Source organism: Strix aluco, chromosome 4 (assembly GCF_031877795.1).
Source record: "Strix aluco isolate bStrAlu1 chromosome 4, bStrAlu1.hap1, whole genome shotgun sequence".
NCBI classification, from domain to species: domain Eukaryota; kingdom Metazoa; phylum Chordata; class Aves; order Strigiformes; family Strigidae; genus Strix; species Strix aluco.
Window position 1 is genome coordinate 65,452,813 of NC_133934.1, and position 21,267 is coordinate 65,474,079.

General features: G+C 39.7%; 1 protein-coding gene across 9 annotated transcripts in view; it reads left to right on the forward strand.

The window, feature by feature from the left end:
* ANKRD17 (ankyrin repeat domain 17) overlaps positions 1-21,267 on the forward strand; it is a 96,749-nt gene that overhangs the window by 38,560 nt on the left and 36,922 nt on the right. For 4 of the 9 annotated variants that reach the window (XM_074823374.1, XM_074823375.1, XM_074823366.1 and 1 more), the window contains exons 2-11: positions 377-481; positions 6,731-6,884; positions 7,468-7,624; positions 9,993-10,140; positions 10,416-10,563; positions 11,628-11,861; positions 13,848-13,942; positions 19,141-19,378; positions 19,944-20,135; positions 20,508-20,617. In XM_074823374.1, the coding sequence (XP_074679475.1) occupies positions 377-481; positions 6,731-6,884; positions 7,468-7,624; positions 9,993-10,140; positions 10,416-10,563; positions 11,628-11,861; positions 13,848-13,942; positions 19,141-19,378; positions 19,944-20,135; positions 20,508-20,617 (1,581 nt within the window). The remainder of the gene's footprint in view (positions 1-376; positions 482-6,730; positions 6,885-7,467; positions 7,625-9,992; positions 10,141-10,415; positions 10,564-11,627; positions 11,862-13,847; positions 13,943-19,140; positions 19,379-19,943; positions 20,136-20,507; positions 20,618-21,267) is intronic. The other 5 variants (XM_074823369.1, XM_074823372.1, XM_074823371.1 and 2 more) reach the window with 2 other exon arrangements.

The window sequence follows — 21,267 nt, forward strand, 5'->3', positions numbered from 1 at the left end:
GTTATGGGCAAAACAGACTCAACTTGGGAAAATTAATTTATTGTCAATCAAATTGGCGTAGCATAATGAGAACTAGAACAAATTTAAAACACCTTCCCCTCACCCTTCCCTTCTGTCTGGGCTCACTCAGCTTAGCTCCCCATTTCTCTCCCTCTTCCCTACCAGCAGTGCAGGGGGGCAGGGTATGGCGGTTGTGGTCAGTTCATCACCGGTAGTTTCTGCTGCTCCTTCCTCCTCACGCTCTTCCCTTGCCCCAGTGTGGGGTCCCTGTCATGGGCTGCAGTTCTTCAGGAACAGATGGCTGCAGCATGGGTCCCCCACAGGGTCACAGGTCCTGCCAGCAAATCTGCTCCAGTGTGGGCTTCTCTCTCCACAGGGCCACAGGTCCTGCCAGGAGCCTGCTCCAGCACAGGGTATCCGTGGGGTCACAGCCTCCTTCAGCCATCCCCTGCTCTGGCGTAGGGTCCTCCACAGGCTGCAGGTGGGTATCTGTTCCACCAGTGACCTCCATGGGCTGCTGGGGGACAGCCTGCCCTCTCACCACAGGCTGCAGGGGAGTCTCTGCTCTGGCGCCTGGAGCACGTCCCTCCACTCCTTCACTGACCTTGGTGTCTGCAGAGTTGTTTATCTCGCATAGTCTCACTCCTCTCTGTCTGCAACTGTTCTCCTGTGTTTCCCCCGGCCCCCCTTCTTCTTAGATAGCTTATCACAGAGGCGCTACTGCTGTGGCTGACAGGCTCGGCCTTGGCCAGCGGTGAGTCGCCTTGGAGCCGGCTGGCATTGGCTCTGTCGGGCATAGGGGAAGCTTCTAGCAGCTTCTCACAGAAGCCACCCCTGTAGCCCCACCACTACCAAAACCTTGCCACGCAAACCCAGTACACACAGCTAGCAGCTTGCGTTGCTTCCAGGAAGCTGTTGCTGGGTGTTTGGCCAAGGGTGCTGTGTGGGTTCCTGCAGGCAGGTGTTCTGGGTGGCTTAATGACACTGTGTGCCTAAATGTACCTACCATACAATTAACTAACTTTCTGCTGCCCTCTATCTCTGTGCATATGCTTTCAGATGACATGTTGAAGTACTATGATGTTAATGTTTGTAATTTATATAGAATCTAGGTCTTACAATGTTTACTCTGTGTTAATTTCTGACTAAATGATGAAAAACAGTAGCACATAAATACTGTGTGATTGCAGGATGGCCTTAAAGAGAAGGACTAGGGAATGGAATTGGCAAAATGGGCTCTTGAAATCAGGTGGGGAACCTGAGATAAGGAGAAAATGACTTTTTACAGCCTTTTCTTAATGACTCTGGGTTGTCCTTATAGCACAGCTGTGACTGAGGAAAAACTGTAAAACAGTGATAAACAAATGTTAGTAGTGCTGTGTAAATCAATGACCAGAGCTATTCATGGCAGCTATGTACTGATTTGATGGATAGATAATGGCTTTTGTCATTCTGCATTAAGGGTCTTAGTAGGTGGTGGATGCTGGAAACTGTTTTCTGCAATTGTTCATAAATGAAACTTTAAATAGTTGCTTTTATTGTTATTTACTGTTAATAAGGTTTAGCTAATCATAAAGCTCTCTGGTAATGCTTTCTGGATGACTATATTGATGTAAAGTGTATTACAGTGTTAGATGTGCATGAAAAGAGGGAGTTTGGACACTAAACCAATTGTCATTGTAAAGGTACCAAAGTCACTAGTGTAACAAAAAAGCTTAGCTTTGCTCTTGTGTTCTTTCATTACGTGACGCCAAACAAGATGAGAACTTCTTAGTGAAGATGTACAGTGTCATCAGAGTTGAAGTGTGTTGTGGTCACGTGTAGTACTGTTTTTCATGTTTTAATGTGTATGAAGAGTTTTCGTAGTAAAGTGCTAATATGTGACAGGTACTTCTGCTGAGAGTAAGAATAGAGTTGCTTGTAATGTTAATTTAGATAGTGAATGCCAATTTCGGTAGTAAAGAGACTTGACTAGCTTGATACCTTAGTTGATGATGATGATGTTATAGATGAGTTTTTTGGTGTTGAGTACTGGATTTCTGTCTCATAAGTGTAGAAGATGTGAAGAGACAGTTGTTTGTAGGTGGAATGTATTTTCCCTCCCTCCATGACTTGACATAAATTTAGAAAGATGCTAATTCGTGTTTAGCCTTAAATAGTAAAATTGAAATCAATAGGTGACTGACTCAGTCTCTTCATGCATTAAGGATTTGGGGTTTTTCACATGGTGGGGTGTGGTTTTTTGTGAGGGGAAACTATGGGAGGAAGTCTACTGTTTGACCTTTGTTTATATCTGTGTGAGACCGTGTGGAGACATATGTACGGACTTGGAAGACACTGGTACAGGCATGTGGGGATATATTTACATCAGTGTGTCCAGGGTGGGATCAATGCTGATAGCAGTTTTGCATGCATATGGCTTGGTGGTGAGAGATTGATGAAGTTTGAGTTAGCGTCAAGAACTGAATTATGTGTCTAGTTGATCTAGCATCACATGGTGGAAAGAGCCATACCAGTTAGAGCAAAGTAGCGCAGTTCTGCTTTTTTTCTGTGCTCTAACCTAGCATTTATTAAAAAGTATGTTCAGCATCTGGCATTTGGCAGTCAAAACATAAAATTACTGACATCTTGCAGGTCTGTGTTCAGGGTGTATAGACATGAGTCCTGGTGGATCAGCTTTTATCTGTACGTTCATGTACCAGATGGCAAAACAGCACTAAAAAAGCAGAAGTACTGTTCCTTATGAAAGAAAAGGTACAGCCCCATCCATAGAATAGTTTTTGTAGAAAGTTACACCTCTTGGCTATGGTCTGGTAAAGACAAAATCCTTCGATATTCAGTTTCCTACTTAATGGGGAAAACAAAAGGAACAAATAGATCGCCCCAAGGTTGGAGGAGGAAAGAACAGGTAGGGTTTTGAATCTGTACTTCAGTAAACAGAGAAAACAAAATGCGTAGGTCTGCGTGAGTGTGCGCACACAGCGGCGTGCCTTGTGGGAGTTGAGAAGCGTGCACAGGGAAAAGGACAGAAGGGATCACTGTGGGAGAGGATGGGTGTGCAGAACCCAATTTGGTGGCATTGCAAAGCTTTTCTAAGTAGGGAAGATCTCGTTTTTTCTAGTAAGAGGTGATAAAAGCATGTAAAGTTGAAAATTCAGGTTTAGTATTATAATAGCTGGAGAATTTAGCATAGAAAAATAGGACTCGGAATGTATGCTAACGTACATGTAACATTGAAATCTTGAGGTTTGGATTTATATACCTGTTAAAACCGTGCTTTTCTAAGCTGTTTTTAAATTTCTCTTTGCAGTTGTATTCAGTGCATCAAAACTGTAGGCTGTTCTGTTTGAGAGTAGTCAGAACTTGGTAATTTTGTACTTCTAGCATCTTTTTTGACTGTAGAAGCATAAAATGCACTAGAAGTGATTATGGGCAGTAAACTTGGGCAAGTACAGAACATGAGACTTTATTGCAGGATGAGAGAGGAGGAGAAATCTTGTAAAAAGGCTTTCTGTTGGGGACTCTCTGAACAATTGGATTATGTCAGAGTATTGTTTGATCAGAGAAATACTTACTGAGAACCCAGATTAAATATTCTGATATGCAAGGTGGAGCATTTGTATACTATGCTACACATTTTTTTAGTTAAGGGAAATAAAATACATCTGTAGACCATTAAAGGAAATGTCTGTTTACTTGGCCTGGTAAATGGAAATGCTTTGTCTTCAGTTTGTAGCTTCTGTAGAGAAGGCAGTATTTTCTGAGAAATGAAAATTGAATTTTCACTTCTACCAAAATACAGTTTTATTCATGACTGTCAGATACTATGTCTTTTGTCACTGTCACCCTGTATGGTATTGTGTCACATCGAACCAGCTGAAAAGACAAGACTGTAGATCTAACGAAACTCTTAAGCTAAAAGGCAATTGTGAGGACACAGAAGAGTGTAACTGGAGGCTTGATGAAAAGTTCTACAAGCTGCAGGTTGAAGATCTGTCTCTTCTAGCTTAGAAAAGGAAAACCAGTTATACTTAATGCCATAAACTAGTCTAAATTTGTTATTTAATAAGTCAATTTCTTGATGTCGCTTTGAAATGGTTTAAATGACAGCACATAATATAAACATTTTCAAAACTTTATTGCAGGAGAAGTTTTCTCCTGATAACTTGTGGTTGTCTTGGCACAGTATTGTTTGTAGGTGGATTGCTTTTTCTCCCCGTTCTCCTGTTATAGTTGTTTTTTTAATCATGCCACACTCATATTCTTAGCTGGAAGGAAAATAGGAAAAATTTCCCATTTGAAACTTAAACTGCATAAAAGACGTAATTTGAGGGGAGAGGATGTGAGTGGGGGAGAGACATTTTCCTATTTTGACTTTTTTCTTAGCAAATATTTCATAGTGTTAGGAAGAACTGTGACCAGCTGTTAAATATCTCACTCAGATGAGATTTTTTTTTTAGTTAGTCTTAGTAGTAGGGATTTTGCATGAGTTGAGTGAGCCAAGAATCCTTCTGACTGCTCAGTAGTTTGCCTTTCCAGTGGTGAAATCTGTCGCTTTGGCTCCTGAACAGTGGAGTGGTTCCTTTCTCTTACTGCATGCTGCAGCAGGCTTAGTCCTCTGGAAGAAGACAAATGGCAAGTCCTCAGATGAACCAAAACTGGCCTAAAAATGGCCTTGTAGATGCACGAAGCAGAGCTGACAGTAACCAGTGAAGACCCTGGCAATGCAGGAGTGAACTGTTCTTTAGGACTGGGGAGGAAACTAGGAGTTGCCTTCACCAGTTTGCCAAGCTGGAAAGCTGCAGCCTGTGTGAGTATCACTTGTGAAAAAGTAGTGCTGAGGAGCACCATGCAATACTGCAGGACTGGCCCCTTGTCAGCAGTTGTTGACATAAGAGCCAATTTCATCAGAAGTTGGAAGTCATTCCCTTCAGGTTGCTGTGTTCTGAGGTTTGAGGTATGGCAAAGAGAGTTCAGAGGAGCGGAAGGAGGCTTGAGAGATGCCCTTGAGATGTGTACTTGGATATTGCCAAAAGCTGTATGATGGGAGATTTCAGTGGTGTCATTGAAGTGATAAATTGAAGTCATTTCAAAAGTAGTTCTTAGCCTACCTTCCTAAACAAACAAGGTGCTTGGGTTCAAGCTGTGTGTTAGTACAATATACTCGTAAGTTTTGAGCTGCAGACAGACTGAGGAAGGAAAAGTTGTTGTGTCAGCTCTTAGCTTGTGACAGTAGAATATATGGGAGGATGGAGGGAGACCTTTCAGGAGTCCTGAGATGAATTGGTCACTCTTCTGGTTTATCTGATCACTTGGATTCTTAAGACATTTATCTGCAGGATTCTGAACTTGTGATGCTCATGAGACTGCTTTTAAGCTTTGGAGACACACATGCATCTTATGAATAAAATAAATCGTATTTCTGTCTTTATGAACTGATATTACATGTGGAAAGAGATTACTGCTGTACTGTAGACAGTAGCTGCTTTTATCCAAAGATGATGGAAGTTTTTAATCATGTTGTAGAGGTGGCTGATACATGTGGTTTGTTTGTCTGGCAGACTTGCATTTGGATTGGTTTTGGTTTGGAATTATTTCTCTTTGATTTCTTGGATTTTTGAAGGTACGGATTTTTGAGGCTGTTGAGCCTTGTAGGGGGGTGTTTAAACTTGGTCTTTATAATCTAATAAATGGTTCAATGGCTAGTTCATAGGCATAGAGATGTGTTCATGGAACTCTTAGAGTGTCTTCTCCAAACTACTTGACCTAGTCCTCCTTTAACAGGCAGTAAAGCACAAACAGATACTAGGGGTTTTTCTCTCTAATACACTGATCTCTTCCGTAATTTCTGTTTCACAACCAAAACAAATGGAGAGTACAGGAAAATAGGATCTTTAGAAGGACTTAGACCGCTCAGCATCTGTTTTCTGAAAAAGGCAGGTATAATGGGTTGCATATCCTGTAGGTAATGTTTTAAATAAATGTTTTGTTGAGAAAGATTCTCTGAAACCCTTGTATGTTGCATCTGAGTTAATTATATCTGGAACATGTTGCTGGTCCTTTTGGTTTTTTTAAATGTTGGATTAGGAGATACCAGACTTGAGAAAAGTGAGATAGTTGAGAGAATTTTTCTGCATGTCAGAAGAAAACAGTTGACGCTAAAATAGTGATGACTGTTAGGTTTTCTGGCTTTGTGTCCTAGTAGAGTTTAATACCATTTGAGGGCAGACTACTTCTTTGAAAGATGGTTGGGTTGTGTGAAATAGAGTATATCTGTGTTTGTTAGATGTGTCTTGCATGCTTTGACGTGGAAAAAAACCAAACTCAAACCAACAGCTTGCATAGAAACTCATGACAGCTCCTACCTTTATGCCTTCTGGAGTGATATGTATTCTTTCACTTTTACCTCCCTGTGTGAAGTTGATCTTGAAAACTTTAGACTGCAGTGTGGAGAAGTGAAGTCAATCTTAAACTTTTCTAGTGTATCATGTGGTTTCTAGTCACAGAGCAAATGGATAAGGTGATAAAAGGCACGTTCTTCATAAGTCATTTTGGAAAATCTCATTGCTTCCGTTGATGAAATAATATCCTTTTGAGTCAACCGAGGATAGTTTGGCTAACAAATTACTTCAAAGCAGATGCTTAAGTGATAACTACAACTGTGGATTTTGTGTTTTAAGTATATTTTGGTCAGTTATATCATTCTTAAACCAGATGTGTTATTTTTCAGGTGGAATCGTTTATCTTGGATCAGGATGATCTTGAAAACCCTATGTTGGAAACAGCTTCCAAATTGCTTTTGTCAAGTACTGCCGATGGTGCTGACCTGAGAACAGTAGATCCAGAAACCCAGGCAAGATTAGAAGCTTTACTTGAAGCTGCAGGTAAGTACTCATGTCCCATACAGGTTTAACCCTGAAGTCCTTACACATGAGACCATACTGCAACTGCTTGCATAAGTCTAATCCATGTGAGCATGATAAAAATGCAGAGTGTAAGGCAGTGGGAACTTGGCAAGGTTGTGCAAGTAATTGTAAAGTTCATTAAAGCATTTCAAATTTTGGAAAATCAGAGTTTCACGTGAAGGCTGTGCTTCTAATCAGATTTCTTCAATGTTGGATTTCTAAAATCCTGAGGAACAATTGACACCTGACCTTGGCTTGCAGCCTTATATCAAAAACTACATTGCAGTTACTGTATGAAAAGCTTTAGTAGTTGCTTATACTAAGTAGTTGTCAATTGTTGTGAAATAATGCTTTTTGTGGATTGGAGGCTTTCATTCATGCGCATCACATCTGTGTGCAGCTTTTAACTTAGTATTGTAAACAGTTAATTCCTTCATTTTGGAAGCTGTAGTTCATTATGCTTGGAATGTTTCTGCCAACAGATCTCATAGGCTCAATTTCAACTTCTCTGTTTTCTCCTTTTCTGGCATGCGTACCAATTTGTTGTAAATTGGAATGAAAGGAATAGGTAAGCTGTCTACAGCTGATGGTAAAGCATTTGCAGATCCTGAGGTGCTTCGCAGACTGACTTCTTCGGTCAGTTGCGCGTTGGATGAAGCTGCCGCTGCACTTACACGGATGAGAGCAGAAAGCACAGCAAATGCAGGGCAGACGGACAAGTAAGCCAATTTTTATACTGTATTTCTTGAGTGGTTTGCTACTTCTAGAAGCAGTTTCTCTTGTATCATTTCTTATTACGGGATGGTGAAATTCTTATGCAGGTGGAATTAGTGCCAGGTTATCACCTGTGATACTCCTGTTAAATATTCCTGGACTGTGAGGTCTTGCAATGGAGAGTGAAGCAATTAAAACTGCTTAGAATTCAGAAATCATGCGTCGAGCAATTGAACTTGACCAAGTGTAGAAACGAGATTTCTAAGCTCTTAAATACTATGGGCCTTAGAACTGTACCAAAAAACAGCAAATGCCAAAATGGGTCATTTAGTGATAGCATGAAACTAACTTTGGGCCAAGAAACACCCAAACCCGATCTGTTGTTTTAGACAATTTCAAAGCACCTTTTTAATTGAGGAAGGAAAACACTTTTGAGGGACTGGAGCTTCGTGGTGGTCAGCAGCCTTCTTGTGTTGGGTAGGACCTTGGACAGAGCCTTGCTCAGAAAGTTGCTACTTTTTAGCTGGACTTTTGGGCTTTATTTGTGGTTTTTGTCTTACTGGGATGTTTGAGGGAAAGAAAAAGAAGGTTGCCTTCTAGGCTGTCATTAAGCTTCAATACAACAGAAACAGAGTGTTAGCAGGAACAACCAAGTGCTGCTGTGCTAGTTGGCAGTTTGTTCCTTGTATACTGTGTAACTCCAAAGAAACATTTCTTGGTGTGTTGATCAGGGCATAGCAAGAAGAACAGAACAGTTTGGTGTTATGTCTGTGTGTGTCCCTGCCTGCCCCCAGCAATCTCTTTTCTTCTGAACAGTGGCTGTTGCCAAAGTTGTTACCAGGACAGAGGATGTGGGAATTGAAAATAAATGTGGGAAATGCAATGAACAGACACATTGGAGAAATAATTTTCCGTATATTAAGATTGTGTCTGGTGGCACAAATTAAATAGGAGTCCTGGGTACAATATACAAGTATAAGTCCTTGCTACACAAATAACCACTTTTACATCTTGAGTATTTTAAGAATTCCTCATATTTGTGTTGAGTTAGTTATACGGTTTGCAAGAGTTTTCTGTCAACTACCTTATTTTTCCATTCCCTTTTCAGTTAATTCTATGTTGATGGGACTTCCTAAATGAAAAAGAGATGAAAGGGTAGTAGGTGGGGTGAGGCCAGTTGTCTTGGATTTATTATTATCAGTCCAATTATTTGGAGCAGAATAAAGAAATATGTCAGACTTGAATTTTTATTCTCACAAAAAAATAACTTCTGCGCTGAAGGCAATGTAGACAGAAGACAGAGTTGGCAGGGTTGAAAATAGGCTTCTAGTAGACCCTTTTTTGACTGAAACAGAATTGGAGTGATAGAAGTGAAGAACTTATGGAGTGACATGAGAACCACAAGTACTCTTAGGGCTTACCAAACAAGGAGAATTTTACACTTCTCAACTTGCTTGAGTTAGGGCCACAACTGAAACAACAGATTGCATTACAAACTTCTGGGATTTTCAGCATGGGATAGAAGGGAAGTGGTTAATTTTGTTGTAGGAGAAGAGTGATGCAGGTGATTTGTTTTAGTTTAATTAACAGTTACAGTGCTGAACAAAAGTTAAAGTTTTGTTACGATGGACAAGATATTTCTGTGTCTTCTGGACCCAGAGGTAAAAGAGAATATGAATACAGCTCTGAGTAGTGGTTGCTGATTTGGAAAGGAATACTCATGATCTTGTACTTAGTGTGGTTTAATCAGTTCTCCTTGTCTTTGAACCTTACCTCAGAAAATGAGTGGGACAAAAATCTGTGTTTTCAAACTGAAACTACAAAGCAGGAAGAAGCTGAGACTGTATATTATGTTGTAATTAGTAATATAAACCACCAGTGACTTGCTTGCAGTGCGATATGATTAGCCTTTCAAAAGGAAAAGTTACTACTTATTTCTTAGATTCTTAAATGATTACCAAAAGACATTTTGTACTTCTGTAGGGCATAACATTGTGCTGCAGGTATAGTGCTCAGACAGTAAATCAGGTCCGTGGTCATGTCTTTTCTCAACATGTTTTCTGCTTCAGTAGTACACAGTGCAGAATTTGGTATCCTAAATGGTCATCCTGCAGATGTTTCCCTTTTAAACTACTGTTAAAAATTAGGACAGGAGTGGTTGAATATGAACATCACTCAATTTTCGGACAAGTTATGTGGAAAATGTCAAGTGTAAAAATGGCACCTCTTTAATTAGCAGTTGGCACTTCTTTAGATTGTGTTTCCTTTTTTGTTGACTGTATCCTCATGGCATGTTGGATTTTTACTCTGCACATAGAGAAAGCATTTCAAGCATAGTCCATTTTCACTTTTAAATGCTTTCTATCTTATTAGCCGCAGCTTGGCAGAGGCTTGTTCAGAAGGAGATGTAAATGCTGTGCGGAAGTTGCTAATTGAAGGCCGAAGTGTGAACGAGCACACAGAAGAAGGGGAAAGCCTCCTTTGTTTAGCCTGCTCAGCAGGATATTATGAGCTTGCGCAGGTTGGTTTCCTAGCTGGTTTTAGTATGTGTGTACTGTATGAAAATAAGTGTTGAACTAATGTATTCCAGTTTTATGCACCTGGAAGGTGGTGTTAAGGTAGTGTAAAATGTCAGTTAACTGGCAAATGAAGACTTACTTATATGTAAACTGAACGTTGCTAATGCATTATTTGTGCTTAATTTTTCTAAGGGTTTCTAACCCAAAACTGTGTGTTGGTGAAGGTGGGGGCTTTGTGTAGCGTTTCAACTATCTTGACACACTGATTTGTTTGCAGGTTCTTCTGGCAATGCATGCTAATGTAGAGGACCGTGGTATTAAAGGAGACATCACACCTTTAATGGCTGCTGCTAATGGCGGACATGTCAAAATTGTCAAGTTGCTGCTAGCTCATGGTGCTGATGTGAATGCACAGTCATCAACAGGTAAGTGTGTTACAGCTTGTTGAAAAGAACTGAAAAGCTGGCATTTGTAGTGTGTGGGAAACATTGTGTGGAAACTTGGGAGGAATGGCTCTCAGCCAAGCAACAGAGTGCTTCTTTGTGGTTTTATTATTTAGCTTCTGCTTTTTTTTGAATTAGCTATAAAATATTAGTTGGTTGCAGATGTACAAAGGTGGATAAAGTGAACTAGTAAGTGAAAGGTATTTGTGTATGTAGGATTTGTTGTCACATAGCATTTTAGGCTCAGTTTGAGAAGTTTGTGTGTACATGGAAAATTACTTGGTGTCAGGTCTAGAAAACCAAGGGAAAATAGTAAACATAAGAAAATGGCCCCCTTCCCGTAACAGTTTGGTAGACATTTGTGCTGAAGTGACCAAACTGGGATGTTTTCTTAGTTTGTCAGCCTTGAAGTGAGAGATTGTGCGTAGTTAACAGTCACTCACAAGTGGAGTACTGACCCTGAATGATAAGGAAAGTTGGGATACTAGAAGATGCCTTAATTTTTTTTTTTTTCAGTGAAGTAGTTCTGAGTAGTAATACTGCTTTGATACTTAACTTTTTTCAAGGTATCTTTCATAAAGGCAGATTCTTTGACTGTTTTGTTCAGATACATTTTTGTGGCTTTTCCATGGAGGTTGTTTAAATCTCCTTGTAAAGACAATGGGCACTTTTGAACTAGCCCTTTAGAGGTGTTTAAGACTTGATTTATGTTGCTTTCCTTTTTACAGCATAGTATGTGCCTATTAATTGAGAGGAAAAGGGATGGGGTTCTATGACAGAAGCTGGGATTAGCCAGGATAGAAATCAGACGAGAAGTGCATCAGTACAGTCACCAGGCACAGGGAGGTCTTCAGTCTGTCAGCACTGAGCTACTTTGTGCAGTTACATTTTCTTCCCCCTCCCTGTAGTTCTTGGTCTGTAGCTGAAAAAAAACCTGTTCTGTAAGGTAGCCAGATAAAAGGGATGAAATGGAGCATTAGTTGAAGTTCCCAGTGTAGAAATGTGATCAAGTGCTGTTTTCAAACCTTTTTCTCTTCTGGCTTTAGGCAATACAGCCCTTACCTATGCCTGTGCTGGAGGCTATGTAGATGTTGTGAAAGTACTGCTGGAATCGGGTGCTAGTATTGAGGACCACAATGAGAATGGTCACACTCCTCTGATGGAAGCAGGAAGTGCCGGCCATGTGGAAGTGGCCAGAGTGCTGCTAGAAAACGGAGCAGGCATAAATACGCATTCCAATGAATTCAAGGAGAGCGCGCTTACTCTGGCTTGCTACAAAGGTATAGTACCAAATACCATACTTGCAACAAAGGTGTACAGATGTGGGAAAGTGTGATAGGCGTGAAAAGTCTATTTAAACATGAATTTATTCAGCCTTGCTGTCCAGGACAAAGTTAATTCAAGGGCTATGAATAGACACTTTCTGATGCTTTTAACCTGGCTGTGATAGCACATATCATGTATGTGCCGTATGTAAAATGATTATCAGTATGGAGTGTGTAAGTATCAATGTATAAACCTTTTGTCTGAGTCATTATGATGCTTTAAAGGATTTGCTATTAAATGAATTAGGAGACGAGGAATTAATAGGCTTTATCATAGTGAGTGGTAAACTTTCTGTATTGTAGCTATATTAAACAAGATACTTCTGCTTAGAGAAATTATTTAATTTGAAAGGAGTTAGCACTTGAAAAACATGGAAAAATCTAGGACCTTGCCTGTTAGGTGTTATGCTTAGGCAACAGGCCTTTCTTGCCTCCCCTGGAGTATTAGGCAGCTGTCTTGCATCACCCAAGCAAGGGTTGATGGTGTTTAATTAAGAGGACAAATGTGTTCACACAGTTGAGCAGTTGCTATTATAGTCACTTAAGATGTGTTTTATTAAAGCTATTAAAGTGGCTCTTCGCATCACAGAGTAATTGATGTTGGTAGCAGAGGTACTTCTGTGGCATCTCAGTAGAAGATGGTCTTGGACTTTCATTTATGTTTCTTTTATCTGCCTTGATAAATTCTTAGTTCAATGTTGCTGAACACCCTCATAAGCCATGGTAATTTCCTTTTGTGGTGGCTGTCAGAGCAAAGGCTTTTTGAAAGAGGGGCATGGGACCCCGAAACATATTCTCCCTGAGAAAATATGCTTGGGCTCTGAAACCTAAACTGAGATTGGAAAGCAGACAATGAAAAATTGAAAGTCTGTGCTTAATTGTTCACTGTGATGTATGGGACACAAGTGAACATATTCAGACTTCTATGTTTTTCACCTTACCCATATATGATTTGTCTGTCTCTTGGGCATTTTTGTGTTGCTTCAGATCTCATGTTTAGAGCATAAAAAATAAACTCTTAATTTTCTCATGTTGCTTGCTTCCTGTGTAGAATGACATGTGATATTTGCAACCAAGAAAGTCACTAACTTTTCCCAAATAAAGGGGCAAGGGTGTCAGAAATCAATGTAGCCTCATATTGGGCAGTATCTGTGCTATTCATGGTGTTGCTAGGTGTAGTTCTAGTTTTAAGGTTTAGCCATGGTCATGTTGAAATACAAAATAGGATTTTTTTTTTTTACTTGATTTTATATGCTTGCATATTGTGTTGGTCATGATGAAGTTGACTAGACTTGGCACACCTACAGGACCTGGTGAACTGTAGCCATGAATTGATGGAGTGGTTGAGAGCAAGTACTTTCAAAAAACTGTTAGGTGTCCTTATCTTTTGAGGATTCCTGTCGTTGGTTGAATTCCTAAGAGTATGCTTGGAAGTGTGGCGAACCTCTGCTTCGTGTGTTTTATGGTCTGGGGGTCAGTGTGAGCTCAGGGACTGGTTACAATGCCATTTATAAAAATAGTAACCCTAAATCCTTAATGTCAAGAAAGTAGAGGGGAAACCCTGACCCCCAACAAAAAACCCAACAATTCTATAGATAAAAAAAATCCAAATATGTTTGCACAAAATAAAATCACCCTGGTAAAGCTTCTGGAGTGTGTGCTACTTGTCTCTAATGTCACCTCAGGGAACGCATGTAGTTCAGACGTGATTTTAGAAACTAAGTGAATTGGGTTGTATTTGTAGTAACTATGTTGTTAAGCTTCTGTGCGCATTGAGTGTGTAGATACGAACAGGCCTTTCAAGAGTGTCTCATGGGATTGTTTTTAATGTTGTAACACAGCCTTCTGTAACCTTCATTATGTATGTTAGACCCTTTCTGTGACTTGTGAAATGCTCTTTTTAAAGTAGTTTTTAATATGTTAAGTATTTCCTTCATACAGGCCATCTGGAAATGGTGAGATTTCTGCTGGAAGCTGGTGCAGACCAGGAACACAAGACAGATGAAATGCATACTGCTCTCATGGAGGCTTGCATGGTAAGAGATGTATGGCTTGAGCAGTGAGGCATATGTCCTCTCTCTTCACTTCCTGAAGACGAACAAAGTGATTCTTTTGGGTCTTTTTTTGGTACAGAACCTAACTATGTGATACTTTGGTTCTCCTGTGTGCCTGATGGCCCTTTGGTGGAAGAAATCAGGGGAATGGGGAATACCTGGTTGAAAAACAGTACTTCCTAAAACAGCAAAATTGAACTTGTTCCTCTTGTGGCTTACCAAGTAGTTGGATTCTTAAGAGACATCATCTGAAACTTGTCATGTGAATATTAGCAGGAGAGCTCTATTAACCCATCCTTTGGATAAGTAGGCTTCCGTATGTCCAGCGGCACTTTATTTTTTCCTGAAGTGGCAGAAGTCATAAGACTGTTCTTGTTGTCCCAAAGCAGCTTCTGTAGGTTACATCTCTCTCTTGTGTTATATATGACTTGCTCTTTGCTTTTTGTCCTCTGATAATCATAGAGGCTTGGATTGAAACAGATACTTTTGTGACCTCAGTTCAGAGAAACTAATAACTTCAAGAGATAGCCAAAAGTAAATAATAGTAATTCAAGTACATAATTGTAATGTATTTGAACAGAACCTTTTTTTGCTTTGTGTAATTCTGCAGGCTTCTGGGTGAGCAGCTTTCAGTTTACGGTGGGGAAGTCCTTTATCCAGGAATCTCCAAATTAAATAAATTAAAGTGGAAGATTCTCAGTGGTTGTTGAAATGCTTTTAACAGTTCTAATATGTGCTAAACATAGGCAGTGAGTATGGACCTAACCTGGCTATTGGAGGCATTTAACATACCTATGTCATGTTTAAGGAGTTTGTAAGCTAAGTTCTCTTTCAGTGTAGGTGGTTATGTTTAGTTATGCATGTGCAACTTTAGTATGATTCACATAGCCATGTGCTCCTTGAAAACACAGGATCGGAAGCTGTTTGGGAAGCAGCTAGGAGATCGAAGGGGAATTTGTTACCTTCCTGCTAACAAGAGTACTTTCATGTTGTTGCTTTCCCCATCTGAGACAATTGTAAAATTACAGTGTAGAATAGATTACCTTTTTACAAAACTTAGTAAGATTGTGAGAACAACTCTGATTTTTGAATAATAGGTTTTTGCCATAGAACACAAATATATGTGAACCTTTCCCTTGAAAAGGTTATGTACAGGTATATTTTAATGCTGGAATGGTATAATTGATGCTAGACTTGAGATTCTTCCAGGCTTTTGCGGTGAAAAAATCTTGGTAAATTGATGTCTTCAGATAGTTTTTTCTGTCTGAAGTACTGTTAGGCTTGAACAGCTATATAAGTGTCATGTATCTGCATCTTCTTTAAAAGCCCATATCCGACTTAAAATCTATTTCCTACATATTATCTGAGGTAATAGGATCCAATTGCTTTGGCCTTATTCTTTGGAGATTTCTTTTGATGAGGGAGTATAAATGTAAATGTGCCCGTTTATTCTCTTTGTTTCTCCTCCCAGGAATTGTTTAGACTTTGGTACCCCCTTTGAGAGAAGTGAATATGGTGCCTTGAGTTTAGTAACTGTGCACCATACCAAGGGTTGGCAGGGGTAAGCTAGCAGGGTGAAAAATCCAGCAGGGGTCAGTTTGTGTTTATAGAACTGGGAGTGTTTTGAGACTTTTCCTGCTGGAGAAATGAAAACGAAACAAAATGGAGCAGAATAGGTTCCATTGCTAGACAGGCCCCCCTGCTTTCTTTGTGACCCCAAATTGCAGTAGACTGTTGTGCAGGGCTTGCTGCATGCATACCTGCAGCATGCTTAAGTAGGTCTGTAGTTTGTTTATACCTTATGCCAACACGTTCCAAATCCTTCATCTGAATATGGAACTTAAATGTAAAACTGAAAACTTAGGTTTCCTTTTTAGTCTCCTTTCTAAATAGATTTCCCGTGGTTTGGGTTATTCATGTCATTAGCCTTGTGTGGTATCAAGCTGTGAATCTCTGGCCATAGAGGAGTACCGCAAGTCTTTATTTAGTCTTCCCTTCCCTGAAATAACTGTAATGGTTCTAAAATCAGTCAGTTATGTCTATTCGAGGAAGTTAATAGCTTCAGGTAGGGGAATCATTAACAGAAACCATTCTACTTTTTAAGAAGTCGTTAGAAAGAAAGGCATGTAGATAAACAGGACTTCAGCTATTGTTTATCTCACTCTGAAATCTTAATAGATTAGCCATATAAATACTATGGGCGTTGTCCTTGCAGTGAGTTCCCTGGAAAGTGAGGATAAAACTACCTTGTTGGATGTTGCAGTATCCTTCCAATCAGGATGGCTTCTTGATGGATCAGAAGTTCACAGAGAAAGCAGTGATTTCATGGAGCAAACCCTCTTCTCCTTGCCACTCTCTTCCCCCCCTTTTCCTTCCACCAACAGACTAACAGAAGTCCATCGGACTTGCAGGAATGTTGAGACCCATTTTTTTATTAAGACTTACAGAGCAATAGCAAAAAACCACAACTTAGTTCTGCAGGAAACTGTTCCTAAGTAGGCATTTCCACACTGCTGCTCAGAATTGACAGATAGCTGAGAGTCTCAGTACCTTCAGATCTGATTAAAAGAGGGAACAGCTTTCTATAACAGTATCTAGAAAGTTTGCAGTCTGAAATAAAGCAGTGCAGGGGCTTCTCATCTCAGCATGTTTTTTCCTGGAGAAATTGCATTGAACTTGAATATATGTTATAGAATCGTTTATATGTGGCGTATTACTTAGATACGAGCCAGTGAGACTGTTCAAACTTTGTCCTACGATGCATTCTGGAAGACTTCTGAGCTTTTTTTTATAGACAGCAGTTACCACTGGTTTAATGCAAATGAGCTGCTGGGCTGTGGGATTTGCCTTGTGGGAGCAAAAAGCAGGTTTGTCTAGTTTGTGCTTCCTCTCACTGAAGTAACCTAATCTTGCACAGTGACGGCTGAGTACTGGTTGCCCACAGTGGTTGATCTTTAAAATACACCTGGTGTGCTCATGCAGATTGGTCAGATGACTTTTGGTGATCTAATAGCAGTTATGAGGCTTTTTCTAGCTGTTGTAGAAGAGCTGAACAGCACCACCCCACTGCAAGGTTTGTTAAAGCACAGATAAAATCTTGTGTGTTTAAACACCAGCAGTTATTCTCAAGGCAGCTTGGCCCATATAAGAAGCTTTGAAGCATACCTTTATACTGCTGTTTGCCATACTTGTCGTGAATCAGGGATGATTAGTGAGCTGTCTTGCCAGAGCCTGATGTTGAGGCACTGTCTCTCTGTTTCCCTGAGGAAGAATTCTTTATGGAGTCTTGGAATTTTTCCCTAAAATAGTATTGTCATTTCATGTAAAAGGTGAATATGTCCTAGTTAATGTCCTAGATATTTTTCTGAGTGGAAATAGTGGTTTGCTCCCTGGATATCAGAAGAAGGTATAAAACACTTAAGAAAATGAAGCCCAAAGATATCAGGTGTGTTCTCATATTTTGTCTGGAAAAGAGCTTTTTGGGGTGTGGTTCTACCTTGGTGAGGATGGCAATGGCTGCGATTTGCTGCCACTTAATAGTTAATCTGGGATCAAGGTGTACTTATCTTGTTCAGTGACAACCTCAGGATAGGCTTGAGTTCCTGGTAAGCTGCAGTTTTTTCTGTGTAGCCCTTCTGTGTTTTGTGTGTCAGACCTTTTCCCATTATGGTTACTCAAAGGTTGAATTATGACAGTTTCCTCATGACGAAAACCAGCTTGGAGAGTTTGTGCTTCTGTTGGACTGCAGTGACCAAGCCAGTCTCTGCTTCAGTCTGAACAAAAGCAGAATTGGATGGCAGCTGGCTGTGTCACTGTCAGGCTGCCAGTGTAAACATACAGCCGAAAAGCCACTTCAAATAGTTTCTGAATTTATGGCATACTAAAAACATGACGAAGATCATATGCTCAAATATTTTCTTTGTTTCTAAAGGAAGAAAGCAAACTTAGGAGCTACGTTTTGCTGAAATGAGTTTGACAGCATGCCAAGGTCCTGCCAAGGGGAGACTGTAGTTCAGGTGGCTCCTGTGATGTGTGATGAACCCCTGACAAATGGGCTTGTTTTGGTTTTTCTTTTGGAGGGAGAAAGTCAGTCCTGACTGCTATTAAATTGAGCAGTGAAATAGTTTTGCAGGAGTCGAGGCAAGCAATGTCATCAGGCATGGCTGCTTTTTAAAAAAGGAGGGAAGCAAAATTGTTAAACTTAAATCCTGTCCTCTCTTCCACCTCTGTCCCTAAAAGCTGGGAATCTGTAACATAAATACTCTGAGACACTAACAGTCTCCATGGATGCGAGGACAAACTGCATTCCTGACATGCGTTGTTTTTATAACTAAAATACACATTATTTAATAAATAACACAACTGCATGTTGAATTGAGAACAAAATTCCCTATTTGACAAAGTGGGAGCATTGGCATTGCGTGACTTGTTTGCAATGTAAAGGTTTTTAGAGTCTTTAGGAAGGAGATCAAAGCCTGTTCTTATATCCAAGATAAGATTTTTTTTTTAACTGAAATTCTCTGAATACTCCTTTATTTATTAGACTGCTAGTGTTGTTAGTAAATTTGTTGGCAGAATGAAAGAAAAAACACATTTGAGTGGTAATTTATTTCATAGCATTTGAGTTCCTTAGATAATTTCGTACATACAGTTCTGTGTCTACAGTTTTTAGCAGAGAGGATCACTGGATGTTGAGGATTTTCGTATTGTTCTTGTGGAGGAGGCAAGATTCTAAAATAGTGTCAAGCTCCCTCTCAACTGTTTGGAGTTTGCTTTGTTTTGGTGTCCCGTCGTCCCCGTCCCCCCAAGCTGATCCCAAACGCTTGGAACTTGAATATGATATGAAGAAGTTGACAGGCTTGTTACTTAGACCATCAGCAGGAAAGTTTAATATGTGGTTCACAATATTTTATTTTTGAATTGAGCATACTCAGTAAAACATGCTTGAAATTTCTTGAGGTGGCTTTAATACTAGATCTCTAGCCTTTATGGAAATACTTAGGAAAATTATTTAGGAAGACTGTTTAGCAAGTTTTGTTATATGTTTGGACTCCTTTATTCCCTTGTTGCTTACTGTATATTCTAAGGTAATTTGAGTTAGTGACTGCTTAAAGCTTTGGAGAAGAGCAGCGATTTTTCCATTTTGACAGTCTTTTGATCTTGGTTTTTTTAATTCCTAGGATGGCCACGTGGAAGTGGCAAGATTACTTCTTGACAGTGGAGCTCAGGTGAACATGCCTGCTGACTCTTTTGAGTCTCCATTGACTTTGGCAGCCTGTGGCGGGCATGTTGAACTGGCAGCTCTGTTAATTGAACGTGGAGCTAACTTGGAAGAGGTAAACGATGAAGGATACACACCACTAATGGAAGCAGCTAGAGAAGGCCATGAAGAGATGGTGGCACTGTTACTTGGTCAAGGTAACTATTGTGGTGGCTTCTGTGGACTGTGATTCAGTAGGCATCTGTGTAGACTAGGGGGAGGAAAAAAAACTATGTTATTGTAATTTTTGTTTTCTTCAACAGCTTCTGAACTCCCCCACCCCTCCCTATTTTTTTGAGCAGTTCGTGGGATAGTTGAGGGGTTAGCAAAATATCTTTTGCTCTACTCATTTACTTTGTAAATAGTTATTCTGAATTGTTCTTCAGAACAGTTTTGCATTTTCAGACAGACATTGAATAGTGAACAGTTAATGTGGGTAACTTGCACTCTGCACAATGGACTTGGCCTATCTTGAGATGGCATTATTGCTGAAAAGCTGTAGAGAAGTGCACTGAGGTCCTCAGAGGGGTTTTCAAAGTAGTTCCATGAAGTTGAAATCTTTCACTTTGATGTACTGTGATTCTAAAAGAAAATTTCTGCAGCCCTAAAAATGAGATGGGTAATAAGATGTGTTGTGCATCAGGAAATGGCTTTGCTGACATGGGTTTCATTAATAGTGTTTTCTGATATATGTATGGTTTTGGTGTTTTGTTTTGTTTTAAGGAGCAAACATCAATGCTCAAACAGAGGAGACACAGGAAACTGCATTAACTCTGGCTTGCTGTGGAGGTTTTTTGGAGGTTGCTGATTTTCTTATTAAAGCAGGAGCTGACATAGAACTTGGTTGTTCCACACCTTTGATGGAGGCTGCTCAAGAGGGTCATCTGGAGCTGGTTAAATATTTATTAGCTGCAGGTATGGAGTAATTCTGTTAACAGTTTTGTAGAGGCTTAATGTAACCTTTAGAGAAAAACAGTTTTTCCATACTCATTACATTTTCATTAGCAGCTTCTTGAAGTTGACTGCAAAGATTTGTGGAACCTTAAGTACTTTACTAGTTTAGCTTTTGAAGATTAAGTTGATGTAAACTCACTTGGAACTGAACTTCTAGTTTGTTTATGTTTTTTTACTCCTCTTGAGTATGATTAAGTTGTCAGTTTCATAGAATTTGGATTGGAAGGGGGAAGTTCAAAATATGCTATCTGATCCGGTAAAGATTATGAAGAGTCTTGCATGTTTTCCATAATGAACTTAATAAAGCTTGTATGTTTGTTACTACTGCTGCAGGGGCTAATGTGCATGCAACAACAGCAACAGGTGACACAGCACTGACATACGCCTGTGAAAATGGCCACACTGATGTAGCAGATGTCTTACTTCAGGCAGGCGCGGATCTGGTAAGTCATTACCTTCTTTAAAAAATTTAACTTAGGAAATGAAATTATAAATGTCTCTTTGGTCCTGTGTTCACTGCTGAAAAAATAATGTGTTTGCTGTTAATTGTCTTAATTATCTTCTAACCCTTTCTTTTAATTGAGAACTGGTGATGCTTTTCTAATGGATTTTAGGCTGTTTAATGACCTCAAAGTGCATAGGTCAGTTACAGTACTTTGGCGATTGTCTAAAGCATTTTGAAGCCATTCAAGGTTGCTTGTACAGGAAAAAAAAGGGGAATTTTGTTCTTCTGTCATGTGCAGTCCTGAACGGTATTCAGCTTTGAATTGTTGAGCTGATTATGGGTTAGTATGTGTACCTGCAGATTTGTTCTATTCCTTACGCAGCAAACTGTTGATAGTTCTGATGTGATCTATTTGGTGTACCATAATGGAATTAAGATGATGGAGGTAAATTGATTTTTACATTTCAGTAGGCTTGTACACCAGTATCTTATCAAAGTAAAATTAAGCATGACAGAACACATTTTATTTAAATAAAATCTCCACCATGTGCTTGAGTGCTTCTTGTCCAGGAGTATCAGACCTGTACAAAGGTAGGTAGATAGTTTCATCTGTCTGCAAGATACAGTTGGTTCAAATGTTACATGAAT